This window comes from Ischnura elegans, chromosome 1 (assembly GCF_921293095.1).
Source record: "Ischnura elegans chromosome 1, ioIscEleg1.1, whole genome shotgun sequence".
In the NCBI taxonomy this organism is placed as follows: Eukaryota; Metazoa; Arthropoda; class Insecta; order Odonata; family Coenagrionidae; genus Ischnura; species Ischnura elegans.
In genome coordinates this window covers 36,794,445-36,809,245 of record NC_060246.1, presented here as the reverse complement: position 1 = coordinate 36,809,245, position 14,801 = coordinate 36,794,445, and the positions used below count along the sequence as shown (strand labels likewise).

Below are 14,801 nucleotides of genomic sequence, written 5' to 3'. Positions count from 1 at the left end.
TTCACAAAATTTTGATTCTCTATTCTGCGGAATGGTTTGGTCCGAATTCATGTCGAGATAGTCTTTTGGGCTAAACTAAATTTCCTGAGTTTCCATTCCTTATTATTTTTCTCCATTTATTTAAATTGCTTGATTGTGGTTGAAAACTGTGGCAATAGTGCATCTCATGAGATCTCGGTCTATTGCAGCTTACTCAAAGTTTGAGGACCTATTTGAGAATATTTTGAATCATATTTATGATGTAGATGTGCATGCATTGCGGTTGCACTTAAGCTAAACTAGAGAAAGGTCTCAATAATCGGACAACTCTGTATAACTTGAAAATGCGAAATGTATTTAATACTTTACATTTCTTATTTTTAATCTATTTCTTTTATGTAAATCCAAAGTATCTCTAATGGTGTATCCAGGAGTTTTAGATTTTATTTTCTTGCTTAATATTCGTCGGCAGAAAACTAATCCAGTCTTGGTTCTTTTCCAGTACCTGATGAGCGGATGGCTTGGTCATTACAGTTTCCGCTGCCAACCTGTCGATTATACGTACAGCCCCACTGGTCTACGGGTAAGTCAGCTTGAAAGTCAAAATATATATTTTTTTAATTCTCTGCGAATAACCATGGCGAAGGTCGTTCATTGATTTATAGTGTAATATTTCCCTTCCTCTCTTTTCTCTCCCTCAAAAACCGAGAAGACTACTTCTAAGCTCAGGTGGTGATATAGCCTTCCCGAATTAACAGAATTATTTAGATAAATTAAATACTCTTGATTCACCGAAACTATCCTTGTAGAAGGTTGTGTTAATTGGAGATAATAAAGGGAAAAGTGATATGCTTCACTTGGGCTTTTCATCCAATTGCGAGTTATTTTTCATCATTATAATCATTATATTTGGTTCTGTATATTTTATTCCGATTTTTTTTACGTTAACATTTCAGTCTGTGGATATTTGAGACGCATAATTAAGGCAACACATTTAACTCAATCTTGCCCTCTGCATCTCGAAAATAATTCTGTAGAATGCTTTCTAATTCCACTATGAGCCCTTGAATTTACTCGGGATATCACGGGCAATCAAGGGAAGGGCTTGCTCTTGGCATCCCCTTTCACGCGATCATAATAAAAGCTTCGTAACAAATTTATTTTATGTTCTCTGATCACGTTTTCGCGACCGGTGAAGCAGGTGTTGCACGTTCAGGATTTGGGTTCCGTTGAGAACGTTGTTCTTGTTATCCTTGGTGTGCGAAAAATATATTTGATTGGACGGGGATCGATGCTTCATCTGTCATTATTAGTTAAACCGCACGCGAAGGCCTTCTACCCTTCTGCCTCGAAATGGCAGCTTGCTTTTTCCATGCGTCACCCCCGATTCCGGTTTTAAAGTTTCGAAATTGTTGTCCGCTTCTTGTCATAACAGACTTGCGCAATGGATCTCACCTGGACGGGCATTGGTAGGTCAATTTCTTGGCTCCAGCCGCTCGCTTTGAAAACATTTTTGCATGGAACTGCTATCGCTCAGCAGCCGGTGCCATTCGAAAACCTTGAAGTTTACCGACTCGGTGAGTTTAGTCGTTCACCTCGAAACGCCGGTTGGTGAATGAGGGAGTAGGGGAGGTCGTGGGAGCGCGCCCATCTTGTGCTGGGCCAAAAAAATATTTTCATACGCGATTCAAACTTCGAATGTTGAGAAATTTTCAAGCTTTCAATAATTGTCCATTCTCAAGTCGCTCTGTTTAAGAAGGCTCTATGTGGTCATTATATCATCATTCTTGGAATTAGCGATTTTTAAAAATAACGATGATCAATCGTGGTTAATATATTATTTGTATTAGTTATTAATTATCTATTTTATGTCATCTTTATTCTTTGGTTATTGATTACCTCATTTAGACTCTGATTGCCCCACAGACCGTGGAGGAATCAGAAATATCTTTACTTTTGCTGATTATTCATTCGTCTTCTGAAAATGCCGTGGAAAATATTCATGGTGTGACGACAAACGTGAAGATAACGTTAATTGAACGAAAATGTCATTTTTTTAAATTATTTTGTTGAGTAATAAATTTTAAATTTTTTAATTAATAAAGGAATGAAATTTACTATTTTTAATTTCAACTTGTGCTTCCGAGATAAAGTCTCTCTTACTGATTGTACTTCAACACAAGCTGTCGAAACGCTCTCATTGCTCTGTGAGGAATGTACGCGCTTGTTTTATACTTCCCGAAGTGATGTACTGCCGAGTGTTATGCATTGGTTAAAACTTTTCCTATACGTCCATCGTGTATAGGACACAGAATATATTTTGTTTTAAGGGATTACTTTTTGCAATTATATACATTCGAACCACCTCAAGGTACGGATATTACGATTTCTTTCAATTGATGAGGAAAAAACTTTCGCGTAGTTTTTGAGGGATGGAATTAATTATTTATGATGGGTCGCAATTTTAAGCTCAAATAAAATCTTCATTATTGAAGACATACCAAAAATCTTCAATTTATGTGAATTTTTGCGTTTAGAAAAGATGACGCAGTAATTTTCTTATTGGGCGAGACCTGTCACAAAAACACTTAATCATAATTTCTTTTGTGGTGACGCAATGACCTAGGATTTGTGTTTGTGCACATGTTTGCACATTCATGCGTAGGATTGGCTGCCACGTGACCCAATGTCTCCTGATCATCATAACCACTTTGGAGCAGGTCACACCATATTATTGCAATCACCTTTTCATGACCGGTAAAACAGGTGTAGTGAGAGAAGTGGGCAAAGAAAAGTAGAAAAGCTCAATCGAGGGAAGATCCTTCTTAATGCCTGTGGATACTGGTAGTGAAATATGAATATTAAAATTGAAATCGAAGAAAATAAGTCTCCAAGTCCCACCCACGGTTTAAGCAAAATTAAATATAATCAAAATATCCAGCAGCTTGTAGTGCAAGGAAAAAGATATCTGGCAATCTTCAGGTTTAGGACAGTTGATGATCAATGGAGAAGCAATCATGTAAACTGCAGGTAGGCAACTGATTATTTTGTGTGACATTTTCTCAATACTAGAGAAAGATAATCTAGTCGTTAACAGATGGAAATGTTCCCGTAAGGAAACTTTGGTCATCCGCAGTTTTCCCAGGAAATGCGAAATTTAGTATAATTTTTTGAAATGGTCCAGTTTACTAGGTTTATTCTATTTGAGAGACTTGAAAAATAAAAAGACCAGCGCTTTTAAAAATTTCAAGCCATATTTCGAATTGTCGATAGCGAAGCATTTAATCAGTCCTAATCCAACCGCAGTGAGGGGCGTGAACAATTGTTAACACCGCCCCTACATTTTACTTTGGCGATACGCGCCTTTGTCTTCCTCCCGTTTACGAGCGATTGTTTAGAATGGAATACATCATGCCGGCGACGTAAAATTTCGCGCATTTTTGCGATTTATTTATTTTTTGTCTTAATCGCAAGAAACTCAGATACTGCTTGCTAGACTTAGATTGATTGAACAATTGGGAATGGATATTTTTAGGAGCAACACGGAGAACATCATATTACAGCCCCTCGATATTTCCAGATCCGACAGAAGCGATACATCAAGAGAGATATTTCGCCGAACGGTTAGATATGGGAATTCGTTTTTCCTCCGAACCATAAAGGACTTTAATAAATGCTAACCGTAATTTTATTTGAGCATTTGCTATTTATATGTTGACGGCTGGTGTCCCAACACCCCCTGCCACACGCCTTTTCACACGCAGCCTGCGGGATAGTATGCAGATGTAGCTCTAGGAAAATTTTATCTCTGAAAATCTGATTTAGCTTCCATCCAAGGGATTCTCATATTTAATTTCTATACCGTGTCGGAGTAACGTTCCAATTATGATCTTACTAAGCCTTTCGAACCTAGCTCATCATTTTTTTTTCAATTCTAAGAGGGTGTCAAGTCATTCCTCCGTTCGAATTCAGACCGCTAATTCTCTCGCATATGTATTTTTATGCATGCAGAACGTGTTCCACGGGATCGATATGCGCTCTGGCCCTGTCATGCCTGTCGTCTCGCGCGATGCATTTGCGGAAATGAAAACTTCCCCCGCGATTTGCCAACCATCCTGTTGCAAGTGCGATCGGAGCAGACGTCCTTCGAAGACCAGTAACGTTCCTTCGGTCACCGCGCATGTCTGTGTGTTTGTGGCACCGATGGCGCGACGACTATTCAGGTCGCCTCTAAACGTGACTCCTCTGCAGAATTAGATGGCTGCGGCACGTGAAGGATTTCCGCTATCGGAGAGCCGTGAACTTCCACGTTGCCTCTCTCAAGTCCCCATTCCTTTGCTTCCATTGAGAATCCGCCGTCACCGGAGAAATGACTGGAGTACTGTGTCTTGGGTCGGATCTCGAAGATGTTACAGATACTTTTTACTCGAGTAGAATGCTATCAATCTGATCGGAATTAGAGCCTGAAGAGGAATTTTCAGTCCGCTCAACTTTCTTTGTTGTCGTGTTTTGTTAATCATTTAAAATGTATGCTACTAACTTAATATTTAACTCAGGGTATACAATATTAAGCAGGCCCTTTTATGCATTATTTTATACCTGAAATTAAAAAGAAATTACCCCTGATATGTAATATTTTAATATTTGAGGTTCAGGCAAATTCTGACTAAAATCTACTCCTTGCATTTGGAAATTTTTGAGGTAATTGCCTAAGCCTAAAACTAAAGTGATAGCTAAGTAGGCAGAAAATAATAAATACTGCCTATGGAGGATGTAATATGTTCTCTTTAGAAAGCGTCCTGAAATTTGTTTAGAGCCTCATAATAAGAGATCGTTAACGCTGAACTTTGTTTCCTCAAACCCCTTTTCAATCGTTGAGATCATTATTGTGCTGGAATAATCATTTTCTGACGAAAATGTGTCTCACATTCGGTTATCAGTGTCACGATATTAGTTTTTTTCTCCCTGTCAACTCCAATTTCTTTAATTTTTATTCGTTTTAGCACATTTTATTCTGGATATCACTTGATTTAGTTTTTTCTCAGTGTAACCCAATTCGTCGCATTTTTTTTCTCTGAGGGATGCCACCCTAATTGAAGATTAAGATTTGCATGCCATTCAGATTATTTACTTCGTGAAATAATATTCCGTGGCCCAACGGGGAATTTAGACTTCTTGCTTAGTTTTTGTAGCTGCTCCTGTTAACGCCATCGATGCAATTAAATCGATTTTCAGAAGTTCATCCCAGTGAGTTAGTTGGTTTTTTTTCTACAGTCTCAGCTATTTTTATTTCATAGCAGGAACCACCTCTCTTTTAACGGAGCTTTATACCTTTGTATGTAAATTTTTCTTGTAAGCTATTGCGAATGACTGGAAACCGAACTTATTGTCATCTTAATAATGAGACGCCCATGAGGCGCTAAAAGTTCGCTCCAAAAAAGACTCCTCGCCGTTTCTGAACAAGTGGATGTGGTTCAGTTGTTAAATGGTTGCTTTGTGCGCTGTCATCATTGTGGAACCTATGAGTGAAGAAATATGACAGTAATAAATTTTATTGACGAGCTAGACTTCTTTTTGTGGCCATATAACCTGATATCATGTTTATACGTACGTATTAAATATTATATGGCGTCAGCTTTGTCTTGATTCTGGCAAAGATTCTTGTTCCTGCGTTATGCAAATATCTCAGCTAGTAGCCTGTCTTTGTCTTGCGTGACCATTTTCGTGCTAATCCCGTGAGCTGCATGGTGCAATTCAAATTGCGTGGCACTGTGATTTTTTAGGCCAGGAGAAATCTCGTCACAAGTCTGGTATGAATAATTACCCTTTCTGCTCAAACAGTATTCCTGGGCAAAGGGCCACGTGTTCATCGCCAACTTATGATATCCCCCCCACTATCGCCATCATTGAGGGTTGTGCAGTTCCTAGTCGTCCTTCTCGTAGCCTAGGAAAAAATCTCAATGTCGCTCTCCTTGCGGAGCGATAATGGGGATGTCTTGCCACCCTACTGGGCACTTCCTACCTTATGGGTCTTGTTTCCTGTTCGGTCGCCCTGGGAGAGCCGATTTTTGCATTTGCAACTTCTTTTGCGCGAAGGATAGCGTGATGATTTTCTCAGCTATGATTGCTTTTCCCTGTCGAGTTAATTTCTTCCGGCCGTAGAGCTGGTTTTATCCCCATGCTGCGTGACACGAATAGCTTAGTAGACAATGATTAGCTTTTTCGAACGACGGAAAAATCACCGCCCAGCTTATTTTACCCTACCTTCTCGATGCCATGACGAAAGTTGCTGCTTGGTAGATGAGTGTATTCACTCGTCACTATCAGTCATTTTTATCATATTTATTCACACATGTTTGGTTTTCGTAACAATGGCAACAGGATAATGTTCGGTCCATATATTACCATATTCCCTTTTCTTAGCTAAGGTATTTAAGTACGATGTGGGAAATAGCATGTGTCAAGAATTATGTAGAATTTCAACGAGAAAGGTCAAGGCGATATAAAGGCATTGGGTTTTGAAGCAGAACCGTACCTTCGTACGTGGTTAGGAAAATGAGCAAATTTCGAGTTTGGGGTGATACTTCTTTGTGAAGTGCTTTGCCTATTGCGCACGATCTCGGTAATTTTTCATCCAAGCCGCCGTATTATCCTAATAGTCGAAGCTGAGAAAAAATTATGTGTTTGTAAATAGAGTGCTCGAAGATCCTTCCCGAGTTGGTCGGATGCGTAACTTTTTGGCTTAACTCAAGGATCAAAGATTGTCATGTCATTCCATTCAGGTCATTGGTCTATACATTGGAACACTTTTGCTGGACGTTGGTGATCCTCAATCATAGACGATCATAGGGCATCGTTTAGCATTATCTGACCATCGCTAATACGAAGTCGACACCGTTGCCATTTCTCTAATCCATGCACTGATATCCACTCCCGATTAAATCTGAGACTTTGCTGAAGACCTCTCTGGTTTCACTTCGGGGTCTGTAAATCTCCTTCCAACGTTTCAACCCGCCCATTGTCTTCAGGGATCCTCGAATCCAAGTGCTATTTCTCCTCTTTGATTGATTGAGAAACGTTTATTTCGTTTGCTGCCTTTGCACAATAATATTTACATGGTAAAGTAGAGTTGCGATGCGTATAGAAAACAAGGACCCCGTTGTATGAAATATTCCTATTCAGGGCATGTCAATAATCTTTTATTGATTAGTGATTTTTTGTGAGCATTTATCCCGTTCTATTCCGTCCACAATTGCCTTTTTATATATTTTCTTCCCCATATTCGTGGGATTTCTCCTCTCTGCGTCTCGTGATCGGTCGGCCGTCACGTGTAACTTCTAGAGTGGTCCCACGTTCTGTTGATGTTTTAGCCGATGAATCTGTTCATTGCTTACCCGTGCAGGAAAATCTGGATGGTTTATTTTTTTGGACAGTGGAAAGCACCAGATATGAAATCAGAGATTTCTGATATGATTTCGTCTCGAGTGGAATCATCACAAGCCTGGGATAATAAATGAGACAAAGCGGTTGTTTTTTGTTGCTCTAGCGATTTGCGAGCACATGGTGTAGGCTATGGATTGGTCGTGAAAGGAGGAAATGCTGGCTTTCGCCTGGGAGAACGTTTTTCTCGCACGCAGGTCGGGGATGGATAAGTCCTTTCGAGGGAGCCGGTTGGTGCAATGATTGGGCGCGTCGCTGTTGCGGTCCGCTCTTTCGCTCGTCCCAGGGGTTTCCGATTTCCCGTGAGTCATGTCCGTGACGCGCACTACTGCATGAAAGCTTGACTCGCCTTCAATCAGTGCAAGTGTGGCGTTTTCACGAGGAAGTGAAAATGATTTCCATTTCCTCCTTAGCCCGCGTTCAAACATGCTGTTTGGTGGGCCCGGAACTAGGCCTAGGCAAGGGGGCACGTTGTCCGGTCGGCAGATTTCATGGGGCGGCAAAATTTGAAAAGTTTATTTAGAAAATTTATTTGATTTTTCTAATTTTTTTGTAATAATGATTTTTAATTTTAATTAATAATTATTTTTAAATGTATAAATTTTATATATAAATTTTTAAACCATAATACCAATAAAACTTCTAAATAGCAAACATGGGATGTGTAATTTCAACTGCCGTATTTTTATCATGGCATTAAATTATTAAATAAATATAGGAGTCACTGCAAGAAATCAAGGTTCCTTCAGTTATGTTGTTCGGTTTAATTTTCCATGGCTGTTATTTTTCTTTGTTTTCCCCTAGAAAGTCAGAAATATGTTTCACTTCCGATCATCAAACTCTGGGAAATTAGTTATGATATTCATGCATCTTTCTTATGATCACTTAAAAATAATATATTTTCTTGTAAATAAGAATACATTCAAAAGGTATATTTTTCTATTATTTAAATGTGAAATTTGTGACAAAAATATTGACTAAAAATTTTTCCCTTTGCAGATGGCCCGCACCTGTTGGTGGTATTACTTCTCTAAGTTCACAGAGTTCTTCGATACGGTATGTAAAATTATTTAATCACTATCAATTTTATTTTCAGTCGTGAAGTTACCAAAAGATTCCATGTACTATCAATGGAAACTACTATTTCAATGATTTTTCATTTTATGATTCTTTAGCTGTCTCAATTTTATCAAATTATTAATTCCTGTAGCATTTTTTCTCCCTCATTACATCAGTTTTAATTACTAAGCAGCTTCAATCATGTCATCAGTGACCACAACAGGGTTGATTATGAATTTTTCCAATGCAAATTGTTGCAAACTTTTTCTTCGCTTGGTTCATCATTTTTCTGCCATTGAAGTTGCATAAATTTTGCTTCCTCAGTTTTTTTCTCCATCTCACTCATATTTTTTTATTTTCATTTCCAGCTATTCTTTATCCTGAGGAAAAAGAATAATCATGTGTCTAATCTCCACGTCATTCATCACGGATGCATGCCCATGAGCGTGTGGTTTGGAATGAAATTCGCACCAGGTATGTGCCAAAAATTTGGAAGAATGGAAGCAGACCTATTCAGCTATTAGTTAGTTCACTCTGCAAAAGGATTTACAAGGACCAGCATAGTGAAACAGGGATCTACATAATTAAAAGGCTACATTTGGCATTATTATTTTCAATCACAGATATTAAGAAGTAGCTTTTCATCAGTTCAAACTTAGCTGTTTAAAGTAGTATAATTATATTTTGATTCTAAAACTTTATTCTACTCTACAATGTTTATTTTCAGTCATTTATTGCAGAACTATTAACATATCTTCTTTTGATATAGTCTTGCTTGTTAGTCATATTTTGAAGGAGATGTGCATAATACAATAATGACCTTACAAATATCTGACTGTCAGGTTTTGTTAATAATTTTTTTCATTCTCTTATTCATTAATAAATGCTTTTTGCATTTAATATGGGAACTTCTGTAGTCCATCCTATATTTAAATGGAAGATTTTAAGGGCTTTAAATGTAGTGATATTTAATTGCTTGACTGATTTCTTACATGGATCTCAGAAAAAAATTATTATTTGATTTCAGGTGGCCACAGCACTTTCTTTTCCCTCCTGAACACCTTCGTTCACATTGTTATGTATTTCTACTACATGGTGGCAGCTATGGGACCCAAGTTCCAGAAGTACATTTGGTGGAAGAAGTATCTTACCACTCTTCAGATGGTAAGTCTAGAAGCTTCAATAAGTGTATTATATGTAAGGTTTATTTGGCTAAAGAGTGTGGTTGATTAGTTGTGCACCTTGAAAACTACTGTTGTCTCTATTCTTCCTGTTAGTTATTACTGAAGTTCAGGTATGTAGATATCTGTAACTAGCATGCACAGATGCATTCATGTAAGGAAGGTAAAATGATGAGCATAGTGCATCCTTTCTTAATTTAGGGAAGATGTTCTATTCTCTGAACATTTTGCGGCTCGTTGAAAGGCTGGCTTTCTCCTCGGTATTTTTTATATGTTTTTTGTTTGTTGACCATTTTATGGAGAACTAAGTAGTTAGGCAATGTATGGGAATTTTTGTGAGGTACGTATGGCAAGGGCACATGAAAGAATCCTAATGGAATTGTGACTATTGGCATTAATGAATAGAACAGAAATACCACTTGGAAAGAGATGCCATTATACCAGTGTGTTGCTTTGATAAGATTCTTGTTGCAACCACTTATTTTTAAGAAAAATGAGTTTAACCACATGCTGTTGTTATATTAATAGCTTAATTAATCCAACTTTTGTAATACCAAACTAGCTCATTTTTCACTAAAATGCAGGAAAACTAGGTTTACATAATAAAAAGTGCTTAAAAAGGAGTTTACTACAATACACTACCTTCAGAATAGGTAAATGTTGGAACCTTTTCAAAAAGTCCAGAAAGGCATGCATATTGTTCAAATTTGGTCATAATTAACTAAGAAAGTTTTCTCTGACGTAAAAAAGTAGCATAATGTGAGAGTTACCTAATTGCTTTAATCAGTATAAACTGAAATATTTCACTTTAATTTTTGTTTGATAATTTATTCTTGTTGTGGGATTCTAAATTCCCAAAATTGTTTATTCTTCAGCTTGCTATATTTTATATCCTTTAATGTAATGAGATATATCAAATTTCAGTGAAGAAGATACCCATTGCTCACAAGTTGCTCCCCTTTCTCTTCTCAGATATTTATAATTCATCATACAATTAACTTTAATATAAAGATCATGAAGATCAGACAATAATTATAAATCCTGTAATTGAATACGGTTCCCAAGTTCTTAGGCATTTTAAATTTGATTATATCTTATAATTTATTTGTTTCATGTATGTAATTGTTTCCCTGCCATTTGTATTCCTCCAATGCAAGTGCTTGAACATTTAGTGAAAATTTTCATAAAAGTGGCATATAATTTTTACTTTGTGGGTAAATATGTAATGTAGATGTATACTTGCCGTTATTTACCCAGCCTTTTTTATCCTCATTCTTATGTCCACTTCTCTTTCTATATACCTAAAATTTTCTGATTTCTCTCATTTGTTCCACAGGTTCAGTTTGTGTTGATCATGGTACATCAATTCCAGCTACTTTTCATTGAGTGCAACTATCCCAAGGGTTTCATGATTTGGATTGGATTCCATGGTATCCTCTTTCTTTTCCTGTTCTCTGACTTTTACAAGACCAGCTACAAGAAGGATGGCAAGGGAAGCGGAGCTGCATCAGTGGTAAGCTATTTTTTTAAAGTATGAGTTAATGCATTGGGCTCTGTGTATGCACAGCCACTACTGAGTTTATGTGCAAGGTGCAAGGCAATAATAATAGGTGTTTCTATATGACTACCAAAACAAGCATCAAATGGGCTGCAGTTATTCACTGTAAAAATGCCAATATTCTTTCAATTCATTTCCGGTAAAAATTTGTTCTCCAAAAAGTTCGGCAAAATACTTGTCATAATATACTCTAAATAATAGGTCAGCATAGGTAGCATCCAAGATTCGATCCATAGACTTTCCCTTCGTGTTCCCCTTTGCTACCAATGAGGCTGATTGATTTGATAGGTGTCAGTATCATGTGTACCCGTGTTGTCATTGCTGGTGTTCGGACTTACAATTAGAACTTATATGCACACTGAATGTGCTCATGAATTCAAAGTAGGATTTGAGTTGTATACTTAAATATTTAGTCCTATGCTTATGAGTATAGCCTACTACACAAAGTGCAACAGTGATTTACAATTTTATTCGCTTTCCAATGAGCTGTCAATAATTTTGCGAGGAAACAACGTTTCTAAAGAAAATGCTTGCTGATAAACCATCATTTTCTGCACACCTGTGGCTAGTAAATTTAAAATTCCTCAATTTACTCCTTGATAATTTGTATTTATCTTTAATATTTACAAATTATTTTCTGCTAGTAAGCTAAAGAGTGGATTATGGGATGTATTTCTTGCTACTCTTGCACATCAGTATCTCACCTGAAACATGTTCTCCACGTTGAATGAATTAGGTCCTAAATACTACATCTTGAAACTTCACAAGGTCATTTTGCAATGCTTATTTGAAAACTTATAATATATGCAAATTTTGGCTTTGTATGTGTTCATTTGCATTAGCACTTGGAGGATGGTAGGCTGTTGTCCATTCACCATACACGATACCAATATGACGTTTGTGTGTTCAATTCTTCATTTTGGTCAGTTACATTTTCTGTTGGCCTTTTTCTCATTAATGCAAAACAAAAGCTCAAGCTGAAGTCTGGAAAATATTTTTTTTTTAATAAAGGGGACTGAAAAAAGGGTAAAAATTGGGAGTTTGACACTAAGCTAGTCAGTATTACACTCACATTGGGCTGCTGACATAAGCATATCTTTTAATGAGTCCGGTGTTTGCTGTTGTATGCAGTTCATGTGAACCTCCTTTAGTCCATGATGTGTGGGTAGTAAGGAAGGTGCATGGACTGTTAATGATTTGATGAATTTAATGATGAAGGGAATTTTGTAGTGACACGAATGTGTGTGGTATGGGTGTGCTTAGGAGAGATCAAGAAGGGTACAGGAAAGAGGAGGCTGAAAGAATCAGCTTGGTATAAAGAGAAATGGAGAACCAATCTTAGGATTGCAATACTATGTATGTATGCATGTGTGTATGAATGTGTGCATCGAATACATTAAAAAATTTTATACATTATGCCGAGGCAAACTGCTGGGAGGCTCCAGACTTAGTTGAACCATTACTATCATGTTTTGTAGATGTGTAGATGGTAAATGAAGTATGCAGATGGTGGTCAATGTATTTTGTGAAATGAGAATTTCATAAAGAGATTGAGTACCAGTCGTATTATCTGTCATTGCATTTGAAAATTGGAATCGTATCGTGAATGACTGTCTGAGGCAATGAAGTTTAATGGAAGATGAAGTACCTTCTATAAACACCAGTCTGGATTGAGTGAACAGATACCCAATCTAGTTGATAAAGTCATGGTATATTAAATGATAGTAATGAACTTCTACAGTATAAGATTATCATTACATAGTTATAGTTCTTACTAATATCTAATTCTTGTGTTTTATTTTGTCCTCAGACTGTTGCAAAGCAGAGCAATGGTACAACAGTTGCAAATGGCAATGGTGTATCCAGCTATACTACTGAGTATTCCAAGACCTACTCCAACTGCTACTCCAATGGTGTCTTCAATGGTTATATGTCTGCAAGTAGTAATGGCACAAGCACAGTGACTCACAGGAAAGACAAATAAAAGTACACAAATAGAGACTATGAGACCTGTAAAAGACAAGTGATGCCCTGAGGAGAGTAGTTTCAAAACTGCAGTGAAATCACTGAATTGATGACGTGGATCACTATACTCTTCAATCACAAGTTTTGTTACCTTACTTCCTGCACATATCTCCGTGGGAGTGTGGCCTAGAGATTGTTTCTGTTTGAAGAGGAACTGTTGGGACAATGACAAATTGCTGTTGACATTTTAACAGAAAGTTGTACATAGGTGTTGTACATTCTGGAACATCAGAGGTGTTTGCGAGGTTACTAGGAAAGGTTACATGTAGATGCATAAAATAATGTTTTGTAAACTCAAAAAGGGAACTGTATGGTGTGTGACTAAATGTTGAAAATTTTACAAAACACCCGAGTTGCCTTCAAGTTTTTTTATTTGGAGGAGTTTGGCATATTTTTTTTACATCCATTGCTCACTTAACCGAGTTTCGCCTATATTTATGAGGACCGAAGAAGCTTGTTTGGATGCTGTTACTGGTGTGTGTCTTTCATGAAAAGTTTGTAGTTTACCCTTTTTTATTAAGTTATCTTATTTTTCCCCGGTTTTAGATCTGTGAAAATTTGAAATACGTAATAATATTGTGTCTAAAAAAATGTTGAATCCCGAAGAATTGAGTAAAAACTTTTCATGTTGACCACTACCCAAGTGGGTCCTCTCAAGTCTTCCATATCATGTAAATATAAAGAACACATTTTAAAAGTGCAATTTTTGGCGGCTGTCCATCTTGTTGCACTTATTTTTGTATATATGTTGGGGTTTTGCAATCAAGAACGTCAGATTTGCTGTTATGAGTATAATATTTTATACGTAAAATGCTTATGATCTAAAATGTTAATAAATAATCATAAAGAAATATTTTATGATTTTTCTTCAATGCATTTCAATTTCAATATGTACATACATATTATGTTGATATAACATACAATCAGAAGAATTTAAGCAAAATTTAGATATGTACTTCAAGTCCTGGAGAGCCAAGTAATTGGAATAAAATGTATTTGCTGTTGGAAAAGTAATTGAGATGGTTACCCATAGCAGAGAGGAGCACATAGGCAGATTTTGGGTGGGGGATTTGGGGGCACGTGCCCCCACCCAGATCTATAAAACACAGGCAAAATTTTTAATACATTATCATTGAATTTTTTTTGTATCATGGGTAACATCGTGCCCCCCCCCCCCCCCAGAACAAAATCCTGGATTCGGCCTTGTGGTTGCCCACCATGTTTTTCCATATTTCTCACTTGTGAATGGTTCTGTCACATGGGAGAGAGGGTGCTATGAATAGATGGTGGCCAGTGGTGCCGACTCCATAGGGCCTGAGGTGGCCCGAGCTCCCTCAAAACTTCGTTTTGGGTGTGAGGAAAAATGTATCACGCTTGTTGATTTTCCCCGGATTGTCCACATATCGAGATTCGAGTTTTCAGGGTTCTGATGTTATTCATATGACTCTTCTAAAATGCTTAAAAAACTTATAACTCACTACTTATAAAATTTCCCAGAGAAATTCCCCGTTTTTTTTTGTTTCCCCAACATTTTTTGTAAGTCGGCATCGCTGATGGTG

The 14,801-nt window shown here is 37.2% G+C and overlaps 1 protein-coding gene across 1 annotated transcript; it reads left to right on the top strand.

Moving 5' to 3' along the window:
• The first annotated feature begins 449 nt into the window (after positions 1 to 449).
• LOC124158862 (elongation of very long chain fatty acids protein AAEL008004-like) lies at positions 450 to 14,095 on the top strand. The gene is made up of 6 exons (XM_046534248.1): positions 450 to 562; positions 8,419 to 8,475; positions 8,847 to 8,952; positions 9,506 to 9,642; positions 10,996 to 11,172; positions 13,028 to 14,095. Exons 1-6 carry the CDS (start codon positions 488 to 490, stop codon positions 13,199 to 13,201), a joined length of 726 nt encoding a protein of 241 aa, XP_046390204.1. The 5' UTR covers positions 450 to 487; the 3' UTR covers positions 13,202 to 14,095.
• Positions 14,096 to 14,801: the final 706 nt, after the last annotated feature.